This window comes from Mytilus edulis, chromosome 4 (genome assembly GCF_963676685.1).
Source record: "Mytilus edulis chromosome 4, xbMytEdul2.2, whole genome shotgun sequence".
Taxonomy (NCBI): Eukaryota; Metazoa; Mollusca; class Bivalvia; order Mytilida; family Mytilidae; genus Mytilus; species Mytilus edulis.
The window spans coordinates 97,054,504-97,081,811 of NC_092347.1; the positions used below are offsets into that span (position 1 = coordinate 97,054,504).

The 27,308-nt window shown below is 34.9% G+C and overlaps 3 protein-coding genes across 3 annotated transcripts; all 3 read right to left on the reverse strand.

Moving 5' to 3' along the window:
- Positions 1-1,065: 1,065 nt before the first annotated feature.
- LOC139521632 (uncharacterized) lies at positions 1,066-1,461 on the reverse strand. Its single transcript, XM_071315112.1, has one exon. The coding sequence runs from the start codon at positions 1,459-1,461 to the stop codon at positions 1,066-1,068; it is 396 nt and encodes a 131-aa protein (XP_071171213.1).
- A 2,925-nt stretch (positions 1,462-4,386) lies between these two features.
- Positions 4,387-4,782, reverse strand: LOC139521633 (uncharacterized). Its single transcript, XM_071315113.1, has one exon. The coding sequence runs from the start codon at positions 4,780-4,782 to the stop codon at positions 4,387-4,389; it is 396 nt and encodes a 131-aa protein (XP_071171214.1).
- Positions 4,783-10,335: 5,553 nt separating this feature from the next.
- Positions 10,336-10,731, reverse strand: LOC139521634 (uncharacterized). Its single transcript, XM_071315114.1, has one exon. It carries the CDS (start codon positions 10,729-10,731, stop codon positions 10,336-10,338), a length of 396 nt encoding a protein of 131 aa, XP_071171215.1.
- Between the last annotated feature and the right edge of the window lie 16,577 nt (positions 10,732-27,308).

Consider the following 27,308-nt stretch of genomic DNA (forward strand, 5'->3'; position numbering starts at 1 on the left):
ATCAGAATCGTAGATAAGAAACCCAGTGGAGCCAAACTAAAGACTTTAGAAATTATTGGTATTTGCTGCTTCTCCGCCAACAACGCGACTCTAAGGAGTAAGAGGAAATGTTGTTCGTCTCGGATTCAGAATAATGTGTCCGTCTAGGGTGACATGTCTTTCTGAGGACTTTTACCTTGTGAACTAGCACTTTTTAAAATCCGGTTAATCGTCTGGGTCTAGTACAAAGCAGGGTTAATACTCCTATCACAGTAACACAATCTCGTCCTAAATATGCATTATTTTTTATTTTTCTTAAATGGAATACGTCTTTAATAGGGATGTCAAAAGATCTGAAATTTGATACTCTTACTCGGATAAATCCTTTTCGTCCATTGAAAAGTTTTGATTAACTGTATGACAATAAAAAAAAATACTTGATCCTTGGTTATGTGTATTGTGTCCTTTTTGTGTCAATAGTGCAATGAATAACGGACCACCGTTCCTGATTCATGAACAAAATCATAAATATTATGTTAAAACCATCAAAATGTCCAAATAAAGGCAACAGTGGTATACCGCTGTACGAAATTCATAAATAGATTGAGAAAAAACAAATCCGGGTTACAAACTAAAACTGAGGGAATCACATCAAATATAAGAGGAGAACTACGACACAACAGAAACACACCACTAAAATGTAACTCACACAGAAACGAATTATAATATAACAATGGCCATTTTCCTGACTTGGCACAGGAAATTTTAAGAAAAAATGGTGGGTTGAACCTGGTTTTGTGGCTAGCCAAACATCCCGCTTTTATGGCAATGTTAAATATAAAATTAAAATGATTACATTATATGAAAGGACTACAATACAAATAAATGGGAGAGCACATAGAACAGAGAAACACACGAATAATAGCTATCAAAAGGTACCAGGTCCACAATTCAACACGCCAGACGCGCGCCTCGTCTTGTCTCATAATTTGTCAACGAAATATTGTACTTCAAATTACTTATACGAAACGAAATTTAATTATAAATTAAACAATGACAGAGTTTCAAATAAACTTACTTACTTACTTAGTCCTTGCTATGCCTAATGGTACATAGGGCAAGGACAAGTTTTCTCCACTCTTCTCTGTTGTTTGCTGTTCTTTCCACTGTGCCCCAGGTATATCCTCTTTCCTTTAACTTATTTTCTACAGTGCGTCTCCATGTTGTTTTATGTCGGCCTCTCTTTCTCTTCCCCTCTGGTGTCCATCTAAGGGCTACCTTGGTCATGTCATCAGATGGTTTGCGTATAACATGACCAAGCCACCTCCATATTTTTTGTATGAGCAAAGTCTCCATGTCTTTGGTATTCGTCATCTCATGTAGGTCTTTGTTGGAGATTTTGTTTGGCCAGAATATTTTCATTATCTTTCGCAGACATGTGTTATGGAAGCTGGAGAGTCTGTTGATGTCTTTGTCAGTCATTCTCCAGCACTCTGAGCCATATAGGAGTACAGAGAGTACACAGCTGTTATAAAGTCTGAGCTTGGTCTTCTTTGAAAAGGCTGTTGTTTTCCAGATGTTGCATAATCTAATGAATGCAAATCAAATAAACATTTGCTGCAAAAAGACATAACACATGACATGCTTTCGAATGATGTGAAATTTATGGTTTCTAACATTGTCATTTTACTGTAAGTTGTCAGTTCTCATTAACGTGAAGATTACAGAAGAATAATTTATCTTTCTACCTAGAAATGAAATGCTGTAGGATCCGATTAACACAGAATAAGAAAGAGAATTAGAAATTAATTTACATTAGATAACTGTAAATCTAATAAAAAAAACCTCTTATGAAACTACTTGAATCTGAGCTATTAAAAAATCGGCTAATAAAATATGATTTATAGTAACATCCTGCAGGATACATAAGAGTCGTATATTCATATGATATGTCCTTATATTAGTATATTGTCTAAAGAATTTACATTCAGCATCCATATATTTTCCTTCATCGGAGAAACTTGCAATGTTACACAGGGAAAATAGCATCCGTTCTGACCATTCTTTCCGCTCATTAAGTTGGAGGGTTTGACGATGGTTAAAGTTCTCACGGGAATTATGGTACTAATAATACTATATCATTTGCGTACAATGTATGCTAATTCATACTGAAAACAGTTTATATTTAAAAACATGTTCATTGTGTACTCTGAAAAATGTAGCACAGTATTTAAGTTTGCAGCTTACTTTTTTTCGCCATATATCCGGTATTAACTATGTCAAGCATTTTCAACAAAAGCAGTTCCTTAGGATCAAATAATTTGTACTAACCACATTAAAAAGGGTGGACGGTTCAGAAAAATTGGTACTGTAAAGGTTATTACAAGAATTTCGACTGCCATTCTCTTAGCTTATAGGAAATTGAGTGTACTCTCTGATAATTTGATAATATTTTCTAGTCCAACCTTGGAGTTATTTTCTTACTATAAAAATTTAACGAAATGGTCTAAGGATATTCTTAGCAGTCAATAGTCTAGGCAAAACAGACAAAACTTTTTAAATTGTTATTTGTATGGAGAGTTGTCTCATTGGCACTCACACCACATCTTCCTATATCTATTTTAAAAACTTACATTCTGATTATCTTTTTTATTTAGATATACTGAATGAGCAACAACAAACCTACTATAAATCTGGGTGTGAAGAAACAGTCACGGTGGTCTCGAGGATCGTAATCGCATCAGAATCGTAGATAAGAAACCCAGTCGGGTCAAACTAAAACGGTGGTCTCGAGGATCGTAATCGCATCAGAATCGTAGATAAGAAACCCAGTCGGGTCAAACTAAAACGGTGGTCTCGAGGATCGTAATCGCATCAGAATCGTAGATAAGAAACCCAGTCGGGTCAAACTAAAACGGTGGTCTCGAGGATCGTAATCGCATCAGAATCGTAGATAAGAAACCCAGTCGGGTCAAACTAAAACGGTGGTCTCGAGGATCGTAATCGCATCAGAATCGTAGATAAGAAACCCAGTCGGGTCAAACTAAAACGGTGGTCTCGAGGATCGTAATCGCATCAGAATCGTAGATAAGAAACCCAGTCGGGTCAAACTAAAACGGTGGTCTCGAGGATCGTAATCGCATCAGAATCGTAGATAAGAAACCCAGTCGGGTCAAACTAAAACGGTGGTCTCGAGGATCGTAATCGCATCAGAATCGTAGATAAGAAACCCAGTCGGGTCAAACTAAAACGGTGGTCTCGAGGATCGTAATCGCATCAGAATCGTAGATAAGAAACCCAGTCGGGTCAAACTAAAACGGTGGTCTCGAGGATCGTAATCGCATCAGAATCGTAGATAAGAAACCCAGTCGGGTCAAACTAAAGACTTTAGAAATTATTGGTATTTGCTGCTTCTCCGCCAACAACGCGACTCTACTGAGGAGTAAGAGGAAATATTGGTCGTCTCGGATTCAGAATAATGTGTCCGTCTAGGGTGACATGTATTTCTTGAGGACTTTTACCTAGTGAACTAGCACTTTTAAAATCCGGTTAATCGTCTGGGTCTAGTACAAAGCAGGGTTCATACTCCTATCACAGTAACACAATCACGTCCTAAATATGCATTATTTTTTATTTTTCTTAAATGGAATACGTCTTTAATAGGGATGTCAAAAGATCTGACATTTGATACTCTTACTCGGATAAATCCTTTACGTCCATTGAAAAGTTTTGATTAACTGTATGACTATAAAAAAAAATACTTGATCCTTGGTTATGTGTATTGTGTCCTTTTTGTGTCAATAGTGCAATGAATAACGGACCACCGTTCCTGATTCATGAACAAAATCATAAATATTATGTTAAAACCATCAAAATGTCCAAATAAAGGCAACAGTGGTATACCGCTGTTCCAAATTCATAAATAGATTGAGAAAAAACAAATTCGGGTTACAAACTAAAACTGAGAGAATCACATCAAATATAAGAGAACTACGACACAACAGAAACACACCACTAAAATGTAACTCACACAGAAACGAATTATAATATAACAATGGCCATTTTCCTGACTTGGCACAGGAAATTTTAAGAAAAAATGGTGGGTTGAACCTGGTTTTGTGGCTAGCCAAACATCCCGCTTTTATGGCAATGTTAAATATAAAATTAAAATGACAACATTATATGACAGGACTACAATACAAATAAATGGGAGAGCACATAGAACAGAGAAACACACGAATAATAGCTATCAAAAGGTACCAGGTCCACAATCCAACACGCCAGACGCGCGCCTCGTCTTGTCTCATAATTTGTCAACGATATATTGTACTTCAAATTACTTATACGAAACGAAATTTAATTATAAATTAAACAATGACAGAGTTTCAAATAAACTTATTTACTTACTTAGTCCTTGCTATGCCTAATGGCACATAGGGCAAGGACTAGTTTTCTCCACTCTTCTCTGTTGTTTGCTGTTCTTTCCACTGTGCCCCAGGTATATCCTCTTTCCTTTAACTCATTTTCTACAGTGCGTCTCCATGTTGTTTTAGGTCGGTCTCTCTTTCTCTTCCCCTCTGGTGTCCATCTAAGGGCTACCTTGGTCATGTCATCAGATGGTTTGCGTATAACATGACCAAGCCACCTCCATCTTTTTTGTATGAGCAAAGTCTCCATGTCTTTGGTATTCGTCATCTCATGTAGGTCTTTGTTGGAGATTTTGTTTGGCCAGAATATTTTCATTATCTTTCGCAGACATGTGTTATGGAAGCTGGAGAGTCTGTTGATGTCTTTGTCAGTCATTCTCCAGCACTCTGAGCCATATAGGAGTACAGAGAGTACACAGCTGGTATATAGTATGAGCTTGGTCTTCTTTGAAAAGGCTGTTGTTTTCCAGATGTTGCCTAATCTAATGAATGCAAATCCAATAAACATTTGGTGTAAAAAGACATAACACATGACATGCTTTCGAATGATGTGAAATTTATGGTTTCTAATATTGTCATTTTACTGTAAAGTTTGTCAGTTCTCATTAACGTGAAGATTACAGAAGAATAATTTATCTTTCTACCTAGAAATGAAATGCTGTAGGATCCGATTAACACAGAATAAGAAAGAGAATTAGAAATTAATTTACATTAGATAACTGTAAATCTAATAAAAAAAAAAAAATCTTATGAAACTACTTGAATCTGAGCTATTAAAAAGTCTGCTAATAAAATATGATTTATAGTAACATCCTGCAGGATGCATAAGAGTCGTATATTCATATGATATGTCCTTATATTAGTATATTGTCTAAAGAATTTTCATTCAGCATCCATATATTTTCCTTCATCGGAGAAACTTGCAATGTTACACAGGGAAAATAGCATCCATTCCGACCATTCTTTCCGCTCATTAATTTGGATGGTTTGACGATGGTTAAAGTTCTCACGGGAATTAAGGTACTTATAATACTATATCATTTGCGTACAATGTATGCTAATTCATACTGAAAAAAGTTTATATTTAAAAACATGTGCATTGTGTACTCTGAAAAATGTAGCACAGTATTTAAGTTTGCAGCTTACTTTTTTTCGCCATATACCCGGTATTAACTTTGTCAAGCATTTTCAACAAAAGCAGTTCCTTAGGATCAAATAATTTGTACTAACCACATTAAAAAGGGTGAACGGTTACAAGAATTTCGACTGCCGTTCTCTTAGCTTATAGGAAATTGAGTGTACTCTCTGATAATTTGATAAAATTTTCTAGTCCAACCTTGGAGTTATTTTCTTACTATAAAAATTTAACGATAATGGTCTAAGGATATTCTTAGCAGTCAATACAAAACATTAGTCTAGGCATAACAGACGAAAACTTACATTCTGATTATCTCTTTTTATTTAGATATACTGAATGAGCAACAACAAACCTACTATAAATCTGGGTGTGAAGAAACAGTCACGGTGGTCTCGAGGATCGTAATCGCATCAGAATCGTAGATAAGAAACACGGATTCTGAATAATGTGTCCGTCTAGGGTGACATGTATTTCTGAGGACTTTTACCTAGTGAACTAGCACTTTTAAAATCCGGTTAATCGTCTGGGTCTAGTACAAAGCAGGGTTCATAGTCCTATCACAGTAACACAATCTTGTCCTAAATATGCATTATTTTTTATTTTTTTTAAATGGAATACGTCTTTAATAGGGATGTCAAAAGATCTGAAATTTGATACTCTTACTGGGATAAATCCTTTACGTCCATTGAAAAGTTTTGATTAACTGTATGACTATAAAAAAAAATACTTGATCTTTGGTTATGTGTATTGTGTCCTTTTTGTGTCAATAGTGCAATGAATAACGGACCACCGTTCCTGATTCATGAACAAAATCAGAAATATTATGTTAAAACCATCAAAATGTCCAAATAAAGGCAACAGTGGTATACCGCTATTCGAAATTCATAAATAGATTGAGAAAAAACAAATCCGGGTTACAAACTAAAACTGAGGGAATCACATCAAATATAAGAGAACTACGACACAACAGAAACACACCACTAAAATGTAACTCACACAGAAACGAATTATAATATAACAATGGCCATTTTCCTGACTTGGCACAGGAAATTTTAAGAAAAAATGGTGGGTTGAACCTGGTTTTGTGGCTAGCCAAACATCCCGCTTTTATGGCAATGTTAAATATAAAATTAAAATGACAAAATTATATGACAGGACTACAATACAAATAAATGGGAGAGCACATAGAACAGAGAAACACACGAATAATAGCTATCAAAAGGTACCAGGTCCACAATCCAACACGCCAGACGCGCGCCTCGTCTTGTCTCATAATTTGTCAACGAAATATTGTACTTCAAATTACTTATACGAAACGAAATTTAATCATAAATTAAACAATGACAGAGTTTCAAATAAACTTACTTACTTACTTAGTCCTTGCTATGCCTAATGGTACATAGGGCAAGGACAAGTTTTCTCCACTCTTCTCTGTTGTTTGCTGTTCTTTCCACTGTGCCCCAGGTATATCCTCTTTCCTTTAACTCATTTTCTACAGTGCGTCTCCATGTTGTTTTTAGGTCGGCCTCTCTTTCTCTTCCCCTCTGGTGACCATCTAAGGGCTACCTTGGTCATGTCATCTGATGGTTTGCGTATAACATGACCAAGCCACCTCCATCTTTTTTGTATGAGCAAAGTCTCCATGTCTTTGGTATTCGTCATCTCATGTAGGTCTTTGTTGGAGATTTTGTTTGGCCAGAATATTTTCATTATCTTTCGCAGACATGTGTTATGGAAGCTGGAGAGTCTGTTGATGTCTTTGTCAGTCATTCTCCAGCACTCTGAGCCATATAGGAGTACAGAGAGTACACAGCTGTTATATAGTCTGAGCTTGGTCTTCTTTTAAAAGGCTGTTGTTTTCCAGATGTTGCATAATCTAATGAATGCAAATCAAATAAACATTTGGTGCAAAAAGACATAACACATGACATGCTTTCGAATGATGTGAAATTTATGGTTTCTAACATTGTCATTTTACTGTAAGTTGTCAGTTCTCATTAACGTGAAGATTACAGAAGAATAATTTATCTTTCTACCTAGAAATGAAATGCTGTAGGATCCGATTAACACAGAATAAGAAAGAGAATTAGAAATTAATTTACATTAGATAACTGTAAATCTAATAAAAAAAACCTCTTATGAAACTACTTGAATCTGAGCTATTAAAAAATCGGCTAATAAAATATGATTTATAGTAACATCCTGCAGGATACATAAGAGTCGTATATTCATATGATATGTCCTTATATTAGTATATTGTCTAAAGAATTTACATTCAGCATCCATATATTTTCCTTCATCGGAGAAACTTGCAATGTTACACAGGGAAAATAGCATCCGTTCTGACCATTCTTTCCGCTCATTAAGTTGGAGGGTTTGACGATGGTTAAAGTTCTCACGGGAATTATGGTACTAATAATACTATATCATTTGCGTACAATGTATGCTAATTCATACTGAAAACAGTTTATATTTAAAAACATGTTCATTGTGTACTCTGAAAAATGTAGCACAGTATTTAAGTTTGCAGCTTACTTTTTTTCGCCATATATCCGGTATTAACTATGTCAAGCATTTTCAACAAAAGCAGTTCCTTAGGATCAAATAATTTGTTCTAACCACATTAAAAAGGGTGGACGGTTACAAGAATTTCGACTGCCATTCTCTTAGCTTATAGGAAATTGAGTGTACTCTCTGATAATTTGATAATATTTTCTAGTCCAACCTTGGAGTTATTTTCTTACTATAAAAATTTAACGAAATGGTCTAAGGATATTCTTAGCAGTCAATACAAAACATTAGTCTAGGCAAAACAGACAAAAACTTACATTCTGATTATCTTTTTTATTTAGATATACTGAATGAGCAACAACAAACCTTCTATAAATCTGAGTGTGAAGAAACAGTCACGGTGGTCTCGAGGATCGTAATCGCATCAGAATCGTAGATAAGAAACAGTCACGGTGGTCTCGAGGATCGTAATCGCATCAGAATCGTAGATAAGAAACCCAGTCGGGTCAAACTAAAACGGTGGTCTCGAGGATCGTAATCGCATCAGAATCGTAGATAAGAAACCCAGTCGGGTCAAACTAAAACGGTGGTCTCGAGGATCGTAATCGCATCAGAATCGTAGATAAGAAACCCAGTCGGGTCAAACTAAAACGGTGGTCTCGAGGATCGTAATCGCATCAGAATCGTAGATAAGAAACCCAGTCGGGTCAAACTAAAACGGTGGTCTCGAGGATCGTAATCGCATCAGAATCGTAGATAAGAAACCCAGTCGGGTCAAACTAAAACGGTGGTCTCGAGGATCGTAATCGCATCAGAATCGTAGATAAGAAACCCAGTCGGGTCAAACTAAAACGGTGGTCTCGAGGATCGTAATCGCATCAGAATCGTAGATAAGAAACCCAGTCAGATCAAACTAAAACGGTGGTCTCGAGGATCGTAATCGCATCAGAATCGTAGATAAGAAACCCAGTCGGGTCAAACTAAAACGGTGGTCTCGAGGATCGTAATCGCATCAGAATCGTAGATAAGAAACCCAGTCGGGTCAAACTAAAACGGTGGTCTCGAGGATCGTAATCGCATCAGAATCGTAGATAAGAAACCCAGTCGGGTCAAACTAAAACGGTGGTCTCGAGGATCGTAATCGCATCAGAATCGTAGATAAGAAACCCAGTCGGGTCAAACTAAAACGGTGGTCTCGAGGATCGTAATCGCATCAGAATCGTAGATAAGAAACCCAGTCGGGTCAAACTAAAGACTTTAGAAATTATTGGTATTTGCTGCTTCTCCGCCAACAACGCGACTCTACTGAGGAGTAAGAGGAAATATTGGTCGTCTCGGATTCAGAATAATGTGTCCGTCTAGGGTGACATGTCTTTCTGAGGACTTTTACCTTGTGAACTAGCACTTTTTAAAATCCGGTTAATCGTCTGGGTCTAGTACAAAGCAGGGTTCATACTCCTATCGCAGTAACACAATCACGTCCTAAATATGCATTATTTTTTATTTTTCTTAAATGGAATACGTCTTTAATAGGGATGTCAAAAGATCTGAAATTTGATACTCTTACTCGGATAAATCCTTTACGTCCATTGAAAAGTTTTGATTAACTGTATGACTATAAAAAAAAATACTTGATCCTTGGTTATGTGTATTGTGTCCTTTTTGTGTCAATAGTGCAATGAATAACGGACCACCGTTCCTAATTCATGAACAAAATCAGAAATATTATATTAAAACCATCAAAATGTCCAAATAAAGGCAACAGTGGTATACCGCTGTTCGAAATTCATAAATAGATTGAGAAAAAACAAATCCGGGTTACAAACTAAAACTGAGAGAATCACATCAAATATAAGAGGAGAACTACGACACAACAGAAACACACCACTAAAATGTAACTCACACAGAAACGAATTATAATATAACAATGGCCATTTTCCTGACTTGGCACAGGACATTTTAAGAAAAAATGGTGGGTTGAACCTGGTTTTGTGGCGAGCCAAACATCCCGCTTTTATGGCAATGTTAAATATAAAATTAAAATGACAACATTATATGACAGGACTACAATACAAATAAATGGGAGAGCACATAGAACAGAGAAACACACGAATAATAGCTATCAAAAGGTACCAGGTCCACAATCCAACACGCCAGAAGCGCGCCTCGTCTTGTCTCATAATTTGTCAACGATATATTGTACTTCAAATTACTTATACGAAACGAAATTTAATTATAAATTAAACAATGACAGAGTTTCAAATAAACTTACTAACTTAGTTAGTCCTTTCTATGCCTAATGGCACATAGGGCAAGGACAAGTTTTCTCCACTCTTCTTTGTTGTTTGCTGTTCTTTCCACTGTACCCCAGGTATATCCTCTTTCCTTTAACTCATTTTCTACAGTGCGTCTCCATGTTGTTTTAGGTCGGACTCTCTTTCTCTTCCCCTCTGGTGTCCATCTAAGGGCTACCTTGGTCATGTCATCAGATGGTTTGCGTATAACATGACCAAGCCACCTCCATCTTTTTTGTATGAGCAAAGTCTCCATGTCTTTGGTATTCGTCATCTCATGTAGGTCTTTGTTGGAGATTTTGTTTGGCCAGAATATTTTCATTATCTTTCGCAGACATGTGTTATGGAAGCTGGAGAGTCTGTTGATGTCTTTGTCAGTCATTCTCCAGCACTCTGAGCCATATAGGAGTACAGAGAGTACACAGCTGGTATATAGTATGAGCTTGGTCTTCTTTGAAAAGGCTGTTGTTTTCCAGATGTTACCTAATCTAATGAATGCAAATCCAATAAACATTTGGTGTAAAAAGACATAACACATGACATGCTTTCGAATGATGTGAAATTTATGGTTCCTAACATTGTCATTTTACTGTAAAGTTTGTCAGTGCTCATTAACGTGAAGATTATAGAAGAATAATTTATCTTTCTACCTAGAAATGAAATGCTGTAGGATCAGATTAACACAGAATAAGAAAGAGAATTAGAAATTAATTTACATTAGATAACTGTAAATCTAATTAAAAAAAATTCTTATGAAACTACTTGAATCTGAGCTATTAAAAAGTCTGCTAATAAAATATGATTTATAGTAACATCCTGCAGGATACATAAGAGTCGTATATTCATATGATATGTCCTTATATTAGTATATTGTCTAAAGAATTTTCATTCAGCATCCATATATTTTCCTTCATCGGAGAAACTTGCAATGTTACACAGGGAAAATAGCATCCGTTCCGACCATTCTTTCCGCTCATTAATTTGGAGGGTTTGACGATGGTTAAAGTTCTCACGGGAATTATGGTACTTATAATACTATATTATTTGCGTACAATGTATGCTAATTCATACTGAAAACAGTTTATATTTAAAAACATGTTCATTGTGTACTCTGAAAAATGTACAACAGTATTTAAGTTTGCAGCTTACTTTTTTTCGCCATATACCCGGTATTAACTATGTCAAGCATTTTCAACAAAAGCAGTTCCTTAGGATCAAATAATTTGTACTAACCACATTAAAAAGGGTGGACGGTTACAAGAATTTCGACTGCCATTCTCTTACCTTATAGGAAATTGAGTGTACTCTCTGATAATTTGATAGCTTTATTTCATGTCTTCTTTTATTACATACACATTGTTGGCCTTTGCTGTTGTCTGCTATTTGGTCGGGTTGTTGTCTCTTTGAGACATTCCCCATTTCCATTCTCTATTTTATTAATTTTCAATCACTGTCTTTGCTCACACAAAAAAATATCTTTGAAATTTAATTGGATCCTAACTTTAATACTTACAAACGAACACTATAAAGTTGACATAGTTCTAAAAGTAAAAATCGGGTTTTAAATGTTTTGGAAATTACAAGATGGGTATCACTGATGAAGGAGGAAATGGATAAATTTTATGATAAATATTTGTAAAGGATTCGTGTTGTTTCTGCTTGAGTTTTCCCCGAGTTACCTTTACATAATTTGAACTGAAAATACAGAATACAGACATTAATAGTCCAGTCTGCTTTATAGTCTGACTGACATCTAAAATTCTAGAGTGAGGGTATATAAAAAAACTACACATAATATATCTATTTTTCAATAGTGAACTTTCCCATCTATTTATCCATAATTTTACACGATGATATAATATAATATATCCATCGACTATCTATATCACAGATGACCATTGATGTGTGGAACATGTCATTACAACCACAATCCCGCCCTCATTTGTTTGATTGTGACAACAACGAATGCTGCTATATTGTATTAATCAATAATTGTCTCGAACAACACGTTGTGTGCTATATAGTGTTGGAAAAGAGGGACGAAAGATACCAAAGGGACAGTCAAACTCATAAATCTAAAACAAACTGCCAACGCCATGGCTAAAAATGAAAAAGACAAACAAACAACAGCACACACGACACAATATAGAAAACTAAAGAATAAACAACACGAACCCCACCAAAAAACTAGGGGTGATCTCAGGTGCTCCGGAAGGGTAAGCAGATCCTGCTCCACATGCGGCACCCGTCGTGTTGCTTATGTGATAACAAATCCGGTAAATAATCTAATTCGGTAGGTCACATTCAGGAAAGGGAAGGGGATTGTAGTTACGACGTAAGGAACATATCCGATATCATTTGTGATACGGTTATTCCATAACGGTCAACCAAATCGTGATGGCGTGCGTAAAATTTACGAAGGGATGATTTCAACTTCACCATTTGGAACTTTTGGTTTAATAGCTTCCTTGTGAGCAGCAACCCTCTATCAAGAAAATCATGATAGGAAATGCAAGTACGGGAATATCGTATCAATTGGGAGATATATACCCCGTATGCAGGTGCTGCTGGAATGTTGCTACTTAGAAATGGAAAGTTCACAATTGGAATATAAACCGGTTAACCTTCTTTAGCATCTGAGTTGAATTCTCTGTTATTATAAAAAAGAAGATGTGGTATGATTGCCAATGAAACAACTGTCCACAAGAGACCAAAATGACACATACATTAACAACTATAGGTCACCGCACGACCTTCAACAATAAGCAAAGTCAATACTGCGTAGTCAGCTATAAAAGGCCCCGATAAGACAATGTAAAACAATTCAAACGAGAAAACCAACGGCCTTTTTATATAAAAAAAAATGAACGAAAACAAATATGTAACACATAAACAAACGACAACCACTGAATTACAGGCTCCTGATTGCATGGTTGGATTCGTGATGCCTGCTTTTAGTTTTTGTTTTGTTGCATGCCTACTGTTTGACTTTTTCGTTTTTTTTTTCACTCGATCAAGTTATTGTGTTTTTTTCTTCTTCCGTTTTTTGATTGCCACTTTGTTTGATCTTTTGATTTTGCCATTTAAGGATAAGGGACTTTCCTTTTTGAATGTTCATCGGAGTTCAGTATTTTTATGATTTAACTTTTTGGTACCTGATATCCCTTTTAATGCTTTTTGAATTTATATAAGATGAACGTATATATATAAAGAAATTATCACATAAACGGTACCAATTGTTCTGCACCAGACGCGCATTTCGACAATCGACGTCTCGTCAGTGATTCTCGAGGACAAAAAACATATGATTTAAACTTGCAGTGGATCTTTCATAATATGAAATCCAATTATTGTTAAAGTGTAAGCACTTTTTAAAAAACATGATAGATAGCTTGCCATTCAATACTTTTATCTATGATGAGTTTATTTACTACCACTGGGTCGATGCCACTGCTGGTGGAGATTTATTTCCCCGAGGGTATCACCAGCCCAGTAGTCAGCACTTTTGTACTGACATGAATTATCATTGATATGGTTATATTTATGAATTAACTGTTTACAACATTGTGAATTTTTGAATTACTAAGGCTGTTCTACCTCAGGCATAGATTACCTTAGCTGTATTTGGCAAAACTTTTAGGAATTTTGGTCCTAAATGCTCTTCAACTTCGTACTAGATTTGGCATTTTTAACTTTTTTTGGATTCGAGCGGCACTGATGAGTCTTTTGTAGACGAAACGCGCGTCTGGCGTATATACAAAATTTAGTCCTGGTATCTATGATGAGTTTATTTAAAGCTTCCATTATAAGAGTAGACAAGAAGTACCATATGAAATTAGATGTGATCTGAATGTAAATGAGACAACTACCCATAAAAGTTCAAAGATCTTCAAAGGACATGAATAAATGTTATCAAAGCTTCTTGCCTTCAATGTATTTTAAATGCATCATATGATGAAACATATGCGATTCAAACACGTTTTCTGTATTTTTCCTTTCAAACTGTTTATCTTTAAAAAAAAACCCGTGTTTCTACGAGATTCATATCGCAACAAACGTTGATTCGCTCTAACAAAATGTGTAAAAGCTTTTTGTTTTGTGATTATGAACATATATGTATGGCGTCTATTTCGTATGGCTTCTGATAATTCTTTGTCATATACTTCCGTGTGGCATTATATAATTGTATTATTTGGTTTAAAACTATTGAATCTAAAAATGTATCTTGTCCCCTCCCTGTCAACAGGCAACCAATCACGAGGATCTTCCTTATCCTACACGTCTTCACAACATGACAAAAACATTTAACAATAGTCTCAAAACTGAACGGTTTGATACATTAACAAAAGTTCGATTAGGTTATTCTAAAGGTTCATGGCTAATAACATATAATTTTGGATAACAAAAACATCTTTTTATTACATAACAGTTAAGCTAAATATGAGAAAAAGACAAAAAGACAAAAAGACAAACATGTCCATAAAACACTACATTGACAAATAATGACTGAACGAAACGAACCCCAGACAATAGTGACTGAACAAAACGAACCCCAGACAATAGGGACTGAACGAAACGAACCCCAGACAATAGTGACTGAACGAAACGAACCCCAGACAATAGTGACTGAACGAAACGAACACCAGACAATAGTGACTGAACGAAACAAACCCCAGACAATAGTGACTGAACGAAACGAACCCCAGACAATATTGACTGAACGAAACGAACCCCAGACAATAGTGACTGAACGAAACGAACCCCAGACAATAGTGACTGAACGAAACGAACCCCAGACAAAAGTGACTGAACGAAACGAACCCCAGACAATAGTGACTGAACGAAACGAACCCCAGACAATAATGACTGAACGAAACGAACACCAGACAATAGTGACTGAACGAAACGAACACCAGACAATAGTGACTGAACGAAACGAACCCCAGACAATAGTGACTGAACGAAACGAACCCCAGACAATAGTGACTGAACGAAACGAACCCCAGACAAAAGTGACTGAACGAAACGAACCCCAGACAATAGTGACTGAACGAAACGAACCCCAGACAATAGTGACTGAACGAAACGAACCCCAGACAATAGTGACTGAACGAAACGAACCCCAGACAATAGTGACTGAACGAAACGAACCCCAGACAATAGTGACTGAACGAAACGAACCCCAGACAATAGTGACTGAACGAAACGAACCCCAGACAATAGTGACTGAACGAAACAAACCCCAGACAATACTGACTGCTTTCATTGCTTTTAGGGCATACATGTAGCTCTTGTTATTAGGACCCTCACAACAAAAATTAAATCCATCAAATTCAGATAGTCCTCGCTTTATAAGTAATAGATACCACAATACCAACTCTGTCTCAAATATGCTTGAACACCTACATTGGCCTAAATTACAATTGAGACGAATACTAACAAGACGAATGGTTTTCTATAAAATCATACACAAACATGTAGAAATCTAATTTAAAGATCTTCTTTTTGATTTCAGACAGTATGATAAGACATAAACATACCAATCAATATACAAAAAATCAAACCAACAAAGATTCTTCCAAATTTTCATTCTATCCACACACAGTAGTACAATGGAACATGTTTCCTACATCAGCAATCCTTTGTGCAAGAGTTGACGGCTTCAAAGAGCAGATTTTTCTATCTGCTCTTTCGAAAATATTCTAATTACTTCATAACATGTACATAGTTTTACAAAGAAATATTCATAGGATAACCATCCACAATTTTCTTGAAATAAAATCACTGTTATATTTTTGATTTATTTTTTTCTGTTCACCAACGCAATATAACGTAGTATTACTGATAAGTTTATTTCTTTTAAATTGAAAATAAGCCACACATGCAACGGCATGTATAGTCAAAGTTGTGACTGAGTGCGGAAATACAAAGATAGATAGATAGAAGGGGATTACATCTAATAACTTAACTGTAATGTTTGCTATTTCCCTCTAAATAAAAGTCTAGCATTAGACAGTCTAAAGAATGTTTTGGTTTATCTTTTGAATATATGGTCAAAATCCTGTTCCATGTTCCCTATTTTTATATTAAAAAAACCGAATGATTACTGCTTTATGAAATCATTTGTTAGCAAATAATGTGAATTACATATGTAATCAATGATTGAAGGAATGATTAAAGGAGGGACGAAAGATACCAAAGGGACAGTCAAACTCATAAATCTAAAACAAACTGACAACGCCATGGCTAAAAATGAAAAAGACAAACAGAAAAACAATAGTACACATGACACAACATAGAAAACTAAAGAATAAACAACACGAATCCCACAAAAAACTAGGGGTGATCTCAGGTGCTCTGGAAGGGTAAGCAGATCCTGCTCCACATGTGGCACCCGTCGTGTTGCTGATGTGATTACAAATCCGGTAAATAGTATAATTCGGTAGGTCATATTCAGGAAAGGGAAGGGGATTGTAGTTACGACGTAAGGAACATATCCAATATCATTTGTGAAACGGTTATTCCATAACGGTCAACCAAATCGTGATGGCGTCCGTAAAATTTACGAAGGGATGATTTCAACTTCACCATTTGGAACTCTTGGTTTAATAGCCTCCCCGTGAGTAGCAAACTTCTATCAAGAAAATCATGATAGGAAATGCAAGCATGGGAATATCGTATCAATTGGGAGATATATACCCTGTATGCAGGCGCCGCTGGAATGTTGCTACTTAGAAATGGAAAGTTCACAATTGGAAAGCTGAAATCATCTCTTTTGTCGTAAAGTTTTGTTTTCAACTGACCCTCATTGTCAATTTCTAGATGTAAGTCAAGATATGAAGCCGACTTAACTGTATCTGTAGTATCCTTTATCTCTACTTCGATTGGATAGATGCGTTCCACATAGTCACCAAATTTTGAATTGTTTAGTGAAAGAACATCATCTATATAGCGGAAAGTAGAGTTAAAGGACATTGCTAACTTCTTATCTTTCTTCCTAAGAAGTTCCTGCATTAAGTCAGCCTCATAATAATAAAGAAACCAGTCGGCGAGTAGAGGGGCACAGTTTGTTCCCATTGGAATGCCGACAGTCTGTTGAAAAACACGTCATCCGAACGTAACAAATATGTTGTCAATCAAGAAATCAAGCATCTTGATAATATCAGTTTCAGAGAATTTTTTGTTTGAATCAGAGTGATTCTTTACAAAGTATGATTTATCCCTCGCTAAGACAAGATACTTGTATCTACGTTGACCATTCTTTTTTATGAAGCAAAGTAATACCAACTCTTTCAATTTGTCTTTTAGTTTGGAATGTGGAATACTTGTGTAAAGAGTAGAAAAGTCAAATGTTTTAATACTGTTACAAGATGAAAGAGAGTTAGATTGTATGTACTCTAAAAGATCTTTTGAATTTTTAAGTATCCACATCTGATTCACGCCACCTCTAGAATAGGCAGTTTCACAATAACTTTGAAGCCCGATTTTGATTGCTGATAAAATAGATGTTAATAATTTAGAAAGAGGTTTCGTGGATCACTTGGAAGACCAAGCAATATACCGTTGTTTGTAAGGACACTTATGTAGTTTAGGTATCCAATACAGTGATGGAAGATCCAGTTCTTCATCTTTGGTTGAAATTCCAAAGGAACATAGAACAGACCTATGATTATCCAGGATTTCCTCTTTGGTAAGTGTCGTGAGGGTATATGTTGAGTTTCCAAGTGAATTGCCAATACCTAATTCGTTTATCAAGCAGTTGATGTAATGACTTTTACACACAAAAACGATGTTATTTGGGGCTTTATCTGCGGGGACAACAACATATTTGTCATGGAGGTCGGATAGGTGGTTTGCAACATTTGAGTCTTTAAAGATTGACGTAGCATGGGCATTGATGGACCCATTCAGTTTCTTAATTCTGATTTGTATCAACGACCTCACTGCCTTAATCCATTCGGAAAGAGTGTCTACGTCTTCCTTCTCGCGCTTAGCCCATTGCCTGGCATAATCCTCGACTGAATCCATCAAAATTTTAATGTTGTATTTCCAATTGATGGATTTAGACTCACGATATTTGGGACCTTTCGATAACACATTTCGTAGAGAAGTGTTATTAACAATGTTAAGAACACCGGTAATAACGTGGCCAGCAGGATTATATGTGAACTTGGAACTAGCACAAGTGCAATCAGGAGGTTTAGACTTGAAGTCGTCAATATCGAGATCCTGCAAAACGGTTAAAGGTTAACCGGATTTTCTATCTATTTTCCCTCTGTATGATATATCTGAAATGAATAGATAGAATAATTGTACATTCGTGTTCGTCTCCAAGAAAGATATTGATACTGACGCAGTTAATAAATACATATTAAGTTCTTATGCACCAACATCACAGTTTGAACGTTTCATATAACCATTCAGTAAATAGATGATATTGAAAAGCAAGACAGGTTTCTGTGAACGCTTTCACATTTTCACAGCACTTGGCTGAAATCGCTGATAGTAACAGTTCCCGAGGGTATCTGCATCTCTGTAGTCGTAACTAACATGATTTATAATTAACCTTACTCAAATTGCCCGTTTACAATTAAGTTATTATTAAGAACCTAAGGTGTCAACTCCCTAAAGCAAAGTTGATTTTAGATAAATTTGGTTATTTTATTTAGGACTTCATCTTCAACTGTTTCAGTTCTTATTAATCATTCGCTTTTAAGTGTTCGGATGCCTGTAATTTATAAAGAGTTGTTATAAGTTTTGTCAAACATTCACATTATTTTTAAAAGACGTTATCATTATCTTATCTAACAATAAATGAGTGGGTAAAGTAATACAATAAAAAAGGCTAAACAGATAGGGCCAAAATTACTCGATCACATCATCTCCTTTTCCAATGTTGATTAAATTTATTAGTCCTGTCTTACACAACAAATCTATTTGTACCTGCATTGAGATGATTTAGGTTGTCTTGCCTGATAGGTTTTATCTTAGTAATGGTGAAGTAATCTTGATCGGTGCTGATGATGATTCTAGACGTTTCTTACAAACAAACGCTCTGAAACAAACCTAAAGTAATTATAGAGTTTAATTTATGGGTTCAAAAGTTTAAACTAGAATAGGACCGTCTAAAAAATAAATAACAATAATACAGAACTCCTAGGAAACTTAGAAACGGAAAGTCCCTTATCAATTGGAAAAATCAAGAGTTCAATGACATCAAGACAAATTGGGGGAAAATGAAAACAACAACGTTTTATAAATGTTATAAACAACTTCCATATTCCTGACGTCGTCCGCGCATTTCCTAATGTAGAAAGATACTTCAGTATGAGTTACATCTAGAACGGGTAAAGCATAACAAAAAATACCCCTGGAGTCTGTTTCATGTACTAAAATCAAGTTGCAATAATCACAATTGCGTAAAACAGTAGCAATATCTTGAAATTCTGCATTATCCCTTATAAATCAATGTCCTGGTTCTATGCTGGATTCTCCTTGCTTGGTGCAGGTGGTCCCTGATACAACGCTGGTGACTTTGACAAGGTTTTAATCTTATTTCGTATAAAACATGGTAGATTCAGAGTTTTGGATTGTGTTCAATTGTATTTGCGAGTACTATTTGAACTTTTGACATGTACTGTGAGTTGTTTATTTATCGTTTTCAAACCACCATACCTACATATAATAATTAAAAGGGCAACAACATCTTAAATACTTAAAACATATATACAAAAAAAAGTACATAGGGTAAAGCAACATTTTCAACGCCATTAAACTTTTTGCCTTGTTTTCTTTGATAACATGATTCATGCGAATGACAAGATACGCGTCATATCACATGAACAAACTGGCGACATTCCGTTTGGAAAAAGTAAAATAACAAAAATACCGAACTCCGAGAAAAGTTCTAAACGGAAAATCCCTAAGCAAATGGCAAAATCAAATGCTCAAAAACATCAAACGAATGGATAAAAACTGTCATATCCCTGACTTGGTATAAGCATTTTCCTCTAAATTGGGCGTTTTTCAATTAAAGCGTGAATTTCAGACCTAAAAAAAATGGAAAATCAACTTGTCTTAAATTTTATGTCAAAAGTTATTTTGAATACCTTTATTATAGAACTGTTTGTAAATAAAAAGTGCAATCTTAAATACACTTTAAAATGATATTATTTTCATATGGACATTTGTCCACTACAAAACTGTTTCTATACACACATCTTATTGCAATTTTAAATGTCTACTATAGACATTCCAGTTTGTTTACTTTATAAACTAGAAAGATTTAATTTTTTCTGAATCGGAGAACCATTTTTTATCGATAAAGATTAGACAGTACTTCACATATGAAAGTACAACTCATGTTACGTAGTGGACATTTTAATGAGTTTCGTAGTTGATAAAACCGTTTCGTAGTGGTCAAAAAGTTTCGTATTTCCTATTCTATGTTGATAAAAACATACTGAAAATTATATGAAACTAACCCTTGTTAATTATTTTGCAAGAATATAATTGAAAACGAAATGTTTTTTTCCCATACTTGTTTCGTAGGTGACCGTTTCGAAGTGGACCTATCCACATGTTTGATTTTTTTCCACACAATCCCTATATTGAATAGTAACAATAATTATTCTATTCATCAAAGAACGTACTAAGCTGTACATTAATATTTTTTTCATAAATTTAAAACCAGATACTGAAGGAGATTAAACCCGTTTCGTAGTGGACATTTACAAAAATACGGTATCACTCTAGTCCATTTGATGTGCTCAATTGTTTTTGCCAAAAATTTAACTGCCGTTATAAAAGCATCACTTCTTTTGTAAGACCCTAATGTTTATATCTCTTGCAAGCATTGATTTTATAAAACTGTTTATTAGCAAATTTAATGACTTCGTTTCGTAGTGGACATTTTTGTCAGGAATGTCAAAGAGGGACGAAAGATACCAAAGGGACAGTCAAACTCATAAATCTAAAACAAACTGACAACGCCATGGCTAAAAATGAAAAAGACAAACAGAAAAACAATAGTACACATGACACAACATAGAAAACTAAAGAATAAACAACACGAACCCCACCTAAAAATTAGGGGTGATCTCAGGTGCTCCGGAAGGGTAAGCAGATCCTTCTCCACATGTGGCACTCGTCGTGTTGCTTATGTGATTACAAATCCGGTAAATAGTCTAATTCGGTAGGTCACATTCATGAAAGGGAAGGGGATTGTAGTTACGACGTAAGGAACATATCCGATATCATTTGTGAAACGGTTATTCCATAACGGTCAACCAGCTCGTGATGGCGTCCGTAAAATTTACGAAGGGATGATTTCAACTTCACCATTTGGAACTCTTGGTTTAATAGCTTCCTTGTGAGCAGTAACCCTCTATTAAGAAAATCATGATAGAAAATGCAAGCACGGGAATATCGTATCAATTGAGAGATATATACCCCGTATGCAGGTGCTGCTGGAATGTTGCTACTTAGAAATGGAAAGTTCACAATTGGAAAGCTGAAATCATCTCTTTTGTCGTAAAGTTTTGTTTTCAACCGACCCTCATTGTCAATTTCTAGATGTAAGTCAGGATATGAAGCCGACTTAACTGTATCTGTAGTATCCTTTATCTCCAATTCGATGGGATAGATGCGTTCCACATAGTCACCAAATTTTGAATTGTTTAGTGAAAGAACGTCATCTATATAGCGGAATGTAGAGTTAAAGGATATTGCTAACTTCTTATCTTTCTTCCTAAGAAGTTCCTGCATGAAGTCAGCCTCATAATAATAAAGAAACAAGTCGGCAAGTAGAGGGGCACAGTTTGTTCCCATCGGGATACCGACAGTCTGTTGAAAAACACGTCCTCCGAACGTTACAAATATGTTGTCAATCAAGAAATCAAGCATCTTGATAATATCGATTTCAGAGAATTTTTTGTTTGAATCAGAGTGATTCTTTACAAAGTATGATTTATCCCTCCCTAAGACAAGATACTTGTATCTACGTTGGCCATTCTTTTTTATGAAGCAAAGTAATACCAATTCTTTCAATTTGTCTTTTAGTTTGGAATGTGGAATACTTGTGTAAAGAGTAGAAAAGTCAAATGTTTTAATACTGTTACAAGATGAAAGAGAGTTAGATTGTATGTACTCTAAAAGATCTTTTGAATTTTTAAGTATCCACATCTGATTCACGCCACCTCTAGAATAGGCAGTTTCACAATAACTTTGAAGCCCGTCTTTGATTGCTGATAAAATAGATGTTAATAATTTAGAAAGAGGTTTCGTGGATCACTTGGAAGACCCAGCAATATACCAAGGGACACACCTTCTGAAATTAGAAATCCTTTCTCAAAATTTGTTTATTAAAATATATATCACGTTTTTATTGAAAAACGCCCCTTTAGAAAATCGTGGATTAAACCTGGTTTTATAGCTAGCTTAACCCCTCACTTGTATGACAGTCGCATCAAATTCCATTATATTGACAACGATGTGTGAAGAAAACAAATAGACATTATAGTGTATGCTACAAATATCTTATCTTAGTGATTAAGATGATAACACAATGTTGACTGCTGTACCCCTATTTTTGACATTTTTACCTATTATGTCTGTTTGTTTTGTTCACGCATCGGTGATAATATAATGGAATTTGATGCGACTGTCATACAAGTGAGAGGTTTAGCTAGCTATAAAACCAGGTTCAATCCACCATTTTCTACATTTGAAAATGCCTGTACCAAGTCAGGAATATGACAGTTCTTGTCCATTCGTTTTGATGCGTTTTGTTATTTGATTTTGCCATGTGATTATGGACTTTCCGAATTGATTTTCAGCTGAGTTCAGTATTTTTGTGATTTTACTTTTTCGATAAATTGTAATTTATGAGACAACCGTCTACAGGAGACCAAAATGACACAGAAATTAACAACTTTAGGTCACCTTACGGCCTTCAACAATGAACAAAGCCCATACCGCATAGTCAGCTATAAAAGGCCCCGAAATGAAAATGTAAAAAAATTCAACTAACAGCCTTATTTTTATAAAAAAAATGAATGTTCTTTTCAAAAATATAATAAAAAGGATGGGTCACCGTGCTACTTTTTAAGCAACGAGTCGTTGAAAATTGCTTGGCTAAATTTGCTTAAAATGATCATGAAAAAACACATTTTTTTGCATAAAAATAAATCTATGAGATATAATTTTGAAAAAAATTGTGAGGTTTTATAATATGTTTGAAAAAAATAAAAATAAAAAATGGTGCCACCAAACTTGTTTGCTTGCTTCACGTAAAAATTCTAAATTTCCCTGTCAGTCCAGTATAAATCTGTAACTTAAAGCGTTATTTCCCATTAAAAGGCTCAGTTGAAAAAAATGATTCTAAAACACAAATGTTAGTTATTTGCTTAAATATTTTGAAAAATGCAATATATCAGCAAGTTTTATTCATATAATTAAACAGTTTAATCATTAAAAATGCACATCTGTCTACAAATTTGCCGATTTGGGCAAATACTTAGACTGATTGTGTACTGCAATAGTGCAATCCAAGATGGCGATATACCATGAATCTACCTTAAGTTAGTACAATAACTTTAATAGACTCAAATAAATTGGACTTACTTTTCATACAATTTATTTTAGTCTATTGAAGTTATTGTACTAACTTAAGGTAGATTCATGGTATATCACCATCTTGGATTGTACTATTGCAGTACACAATCAGTCTAAGTATTGTCGATTTTGTGAAAACCTGATTTACAGATTCTCGACGTATATATCGGGATCTTCATTATATATGAAGGCAACCGTAGTATACTGCTGTTCAAAAGTAACATGCATGAATTTGAATCCCCTGAGATACAGAACATTCAATTACAGCAAGCATGTAATGTTTTGGCTAATTTCGATGGCTTTAAATTACTAAACTCGCTACTATATTTACAATTTAATTTAGGAAATGTAAGTGATTTACAATAAAGAAGGCTGTATATATAAGCGCCGGGCTGGTACGGAGTAGAATATATGAAAGCTGCTGCATTGTGATTCACTTACAGTTCCTCCATTGTATGGTAAATGTTTTTGTCATATACGATATTATTGAACTTTTGCCAAGGTAGTTAAAATGATAATCGAAAATGATTGACCTGGGGCACTGTTTGATTTAGAGGATGGATGAAGCCAAATCGATCTTACTCGAAAGGTCAGAATGTTTTGTTGCAAAAAGCTAACAATTGGTATGCTCTGTCAGACATAAATAATTATATTTGTAAGTTCGGTTGACGACCTCTTTTAAGTCGACTCTTGTTCCTGAATAAACATGAAACATTTGTCTCTTAGAATCATGCCAACTTTTCTTGAATGCAAAATAAAGGCAACAGTAGTATACCGCTGTTCAAAGTCATAAATTTTACTCAAACATGTCATTTTTTTGAAAATAGTCTTCAACAGTCCTTTAATCAAGATATGTGTTCAAATATTATTGATATTCTGAAGGCTCCTTTGATCACCCCTAGTTTTTGGTGGGGTTCGTGTTGCTTATTCTTCAGTTTTCTATGTTGTGTCATGTTTATTATTGTTTGTCTGTTTGTCTTGTACGATTTCAACGTTTTATAAAATTGAATATTGTTTTGTAAATTAAACAAGCACTTGTGTTTCAGGAAGTCTTTAATCTTTTCCGTATTTTTGTAAAGTTTACGTAAAAGATGCTATTTTTACAGGAAACTGATATAGTAAGTGTAGGAACGAATAAGGACAAACGTTTTAACGCTAATAAAGATTAGTTGTCAATGAAGGATGCACAATTAGTTTCACTTACAGGAGACATCGTATTGTTATTCGCTAGTTTCAAATGATTACATAACATCCATGTTTCATCAGAATTTGTACTTTTATTGGCTGACAACAACCGTTAGTCATTGAAAATTACATTTTTTTTCTCAATAAAATGCATCATGAATACATGTACTTCCCATGCCAACGCTACAACACTCACTGATAAAACGGTAAGTTTTGTGAAACTCGTTCATTCATAGTTTTTGCATGGAACGAAACAGGGGCAAAAGATACCAGAGGTATATTCAAACTCATGGATTAAATCAAACATACAATAGTACACACGACACAACATAGAAAACTGAAAACTAAGCAACACGAAAAATTGTGGTGGTGGTGGTGGTGGTGGTGGTGGTGGGGGGGGGGGGTGGGTGGGTGGGTGGGTGGGGGGGGGGGGGGGGGGGGGTGATCTAAGGAGTTAAAAGGTTTAAATGCTTTTTGGGTATCTTGTAATTATTGTAAAACATTGAGCGTGTCCATATTTTAAGTGAAATTGCACCATACATATTCAGTTAACACGTTTGCACCCCAATAAGATTACAAAAAAGCACACAAAACTTAAATATCATATTTCCAATTTAACACGATTACTAAATAATGCATTGCATGCAGACTGTTACCGAGAAAGACTTGCAAATTACTCAATAAAAAACACATTTAAATAATGTTTTCCTTGAAATTTTAAAAACAAAAAAAATATTCATTCGTGACAAAAACAATCTATGTAGCAAAGTTAATGCATATAAGTTAAAACCCTGTTCCCGGAGGAAGGAAATTCCTTCTGAGAAAGCAAACTAATAAAAACATTCAAGTCGCGATTTTTAATCGAAGATTTCAGTTAAATTACAACCCAAACAATAATATCATGTTTGTATGTCCTCGGCATGAATAAGAATGAAACTTTGCTGCTAATTTTCAAGTAAAAAAAAGTTAACCAAACAGTCATTTTAAAACGTGTAGCTCAATCTTTAGTTTTATATGTTGTGTTTTGTATGCTTTTGTTTGTCTTTTGGTCTTTTCGTTTTAACCATGACGTTGTCAGTTATTTTTCGACACATATGTTTGAATGTTCTTTTAGTATCTTTCGACTCTCTTATGATTTAAACTAATTTAGTTAACACTTTTTATTTCAAATTGTACCATTTATATAACGTGTCAGATAATATCAGAATTAGGAACTTTGACAAGGACAAGGACAAGAAGGAGTTTGAAAACGTTTTCTTTGTTATAAAGTCATATACAGGTCTAGTCATTACATAGTATTATACAAGATAGAAAATAATCTCTTTGATTCATTGTTAAAGGTTATATATAGCTGAATATCACATATTTTTTAGTGTAAAGAGAACAAATAATTCAGTAGAATAATTATGCTCTTTTTATAATTGGAAAATATACATTATGTTCATCAGGTGCAGAAAAACCTTAAATTCATGTGCAGTATGATAAAGGTGGACTTTTCGTATTATTAGTTCCAAATATTTCTTATGCAACAAACCATATCCTACCTTCAGGTCTTTCCAACGCATGCGCAGTATTATGACTTGATAACTGAAGAGGTCTATAGTTATTTGATTTGTTTCTTGATCAAACACGCGATTACAAATACTTTCTTCTTACAATTAATGTATTGTACGTTTTAAATATTTATCATATAGATTACCTTTTATGTTCCAAAATGAGTTTTACAGGACGAAACTTTTTTTTATCTTACTGTAGTCGATTTCGAGATATAGCAAGCCCTGATACCCAATCCTGCGTCAAAAGAAGTATTTCCAATTTATTGCTACTGAAAATAAAGCACGAGATAACGATGAAGTTTATAGTAAAACGAGACAAGTGAATAAATGTAGATTAAGAATGTAAAGTTTAACACGCCTCTGAAGTCTGTTTCATCCACAAATACTCTTTCACGTCTATGTTAAGTTTATCATTGATGAGAAAGTCTTTCCTTTTTTGCTATTTTGCAATCCTGAACATCAGTACACGACGTTACTAGCTGTCATTCAAATATATTTGGTACTGTAGGCTATCTAAGTATTTGTCTACTTATATCATTTCGATCGAACTCTTTTCCTTGATTATAAGCCGTCTTATTGTACAAATGTTTGAGTCGCTTTCTTA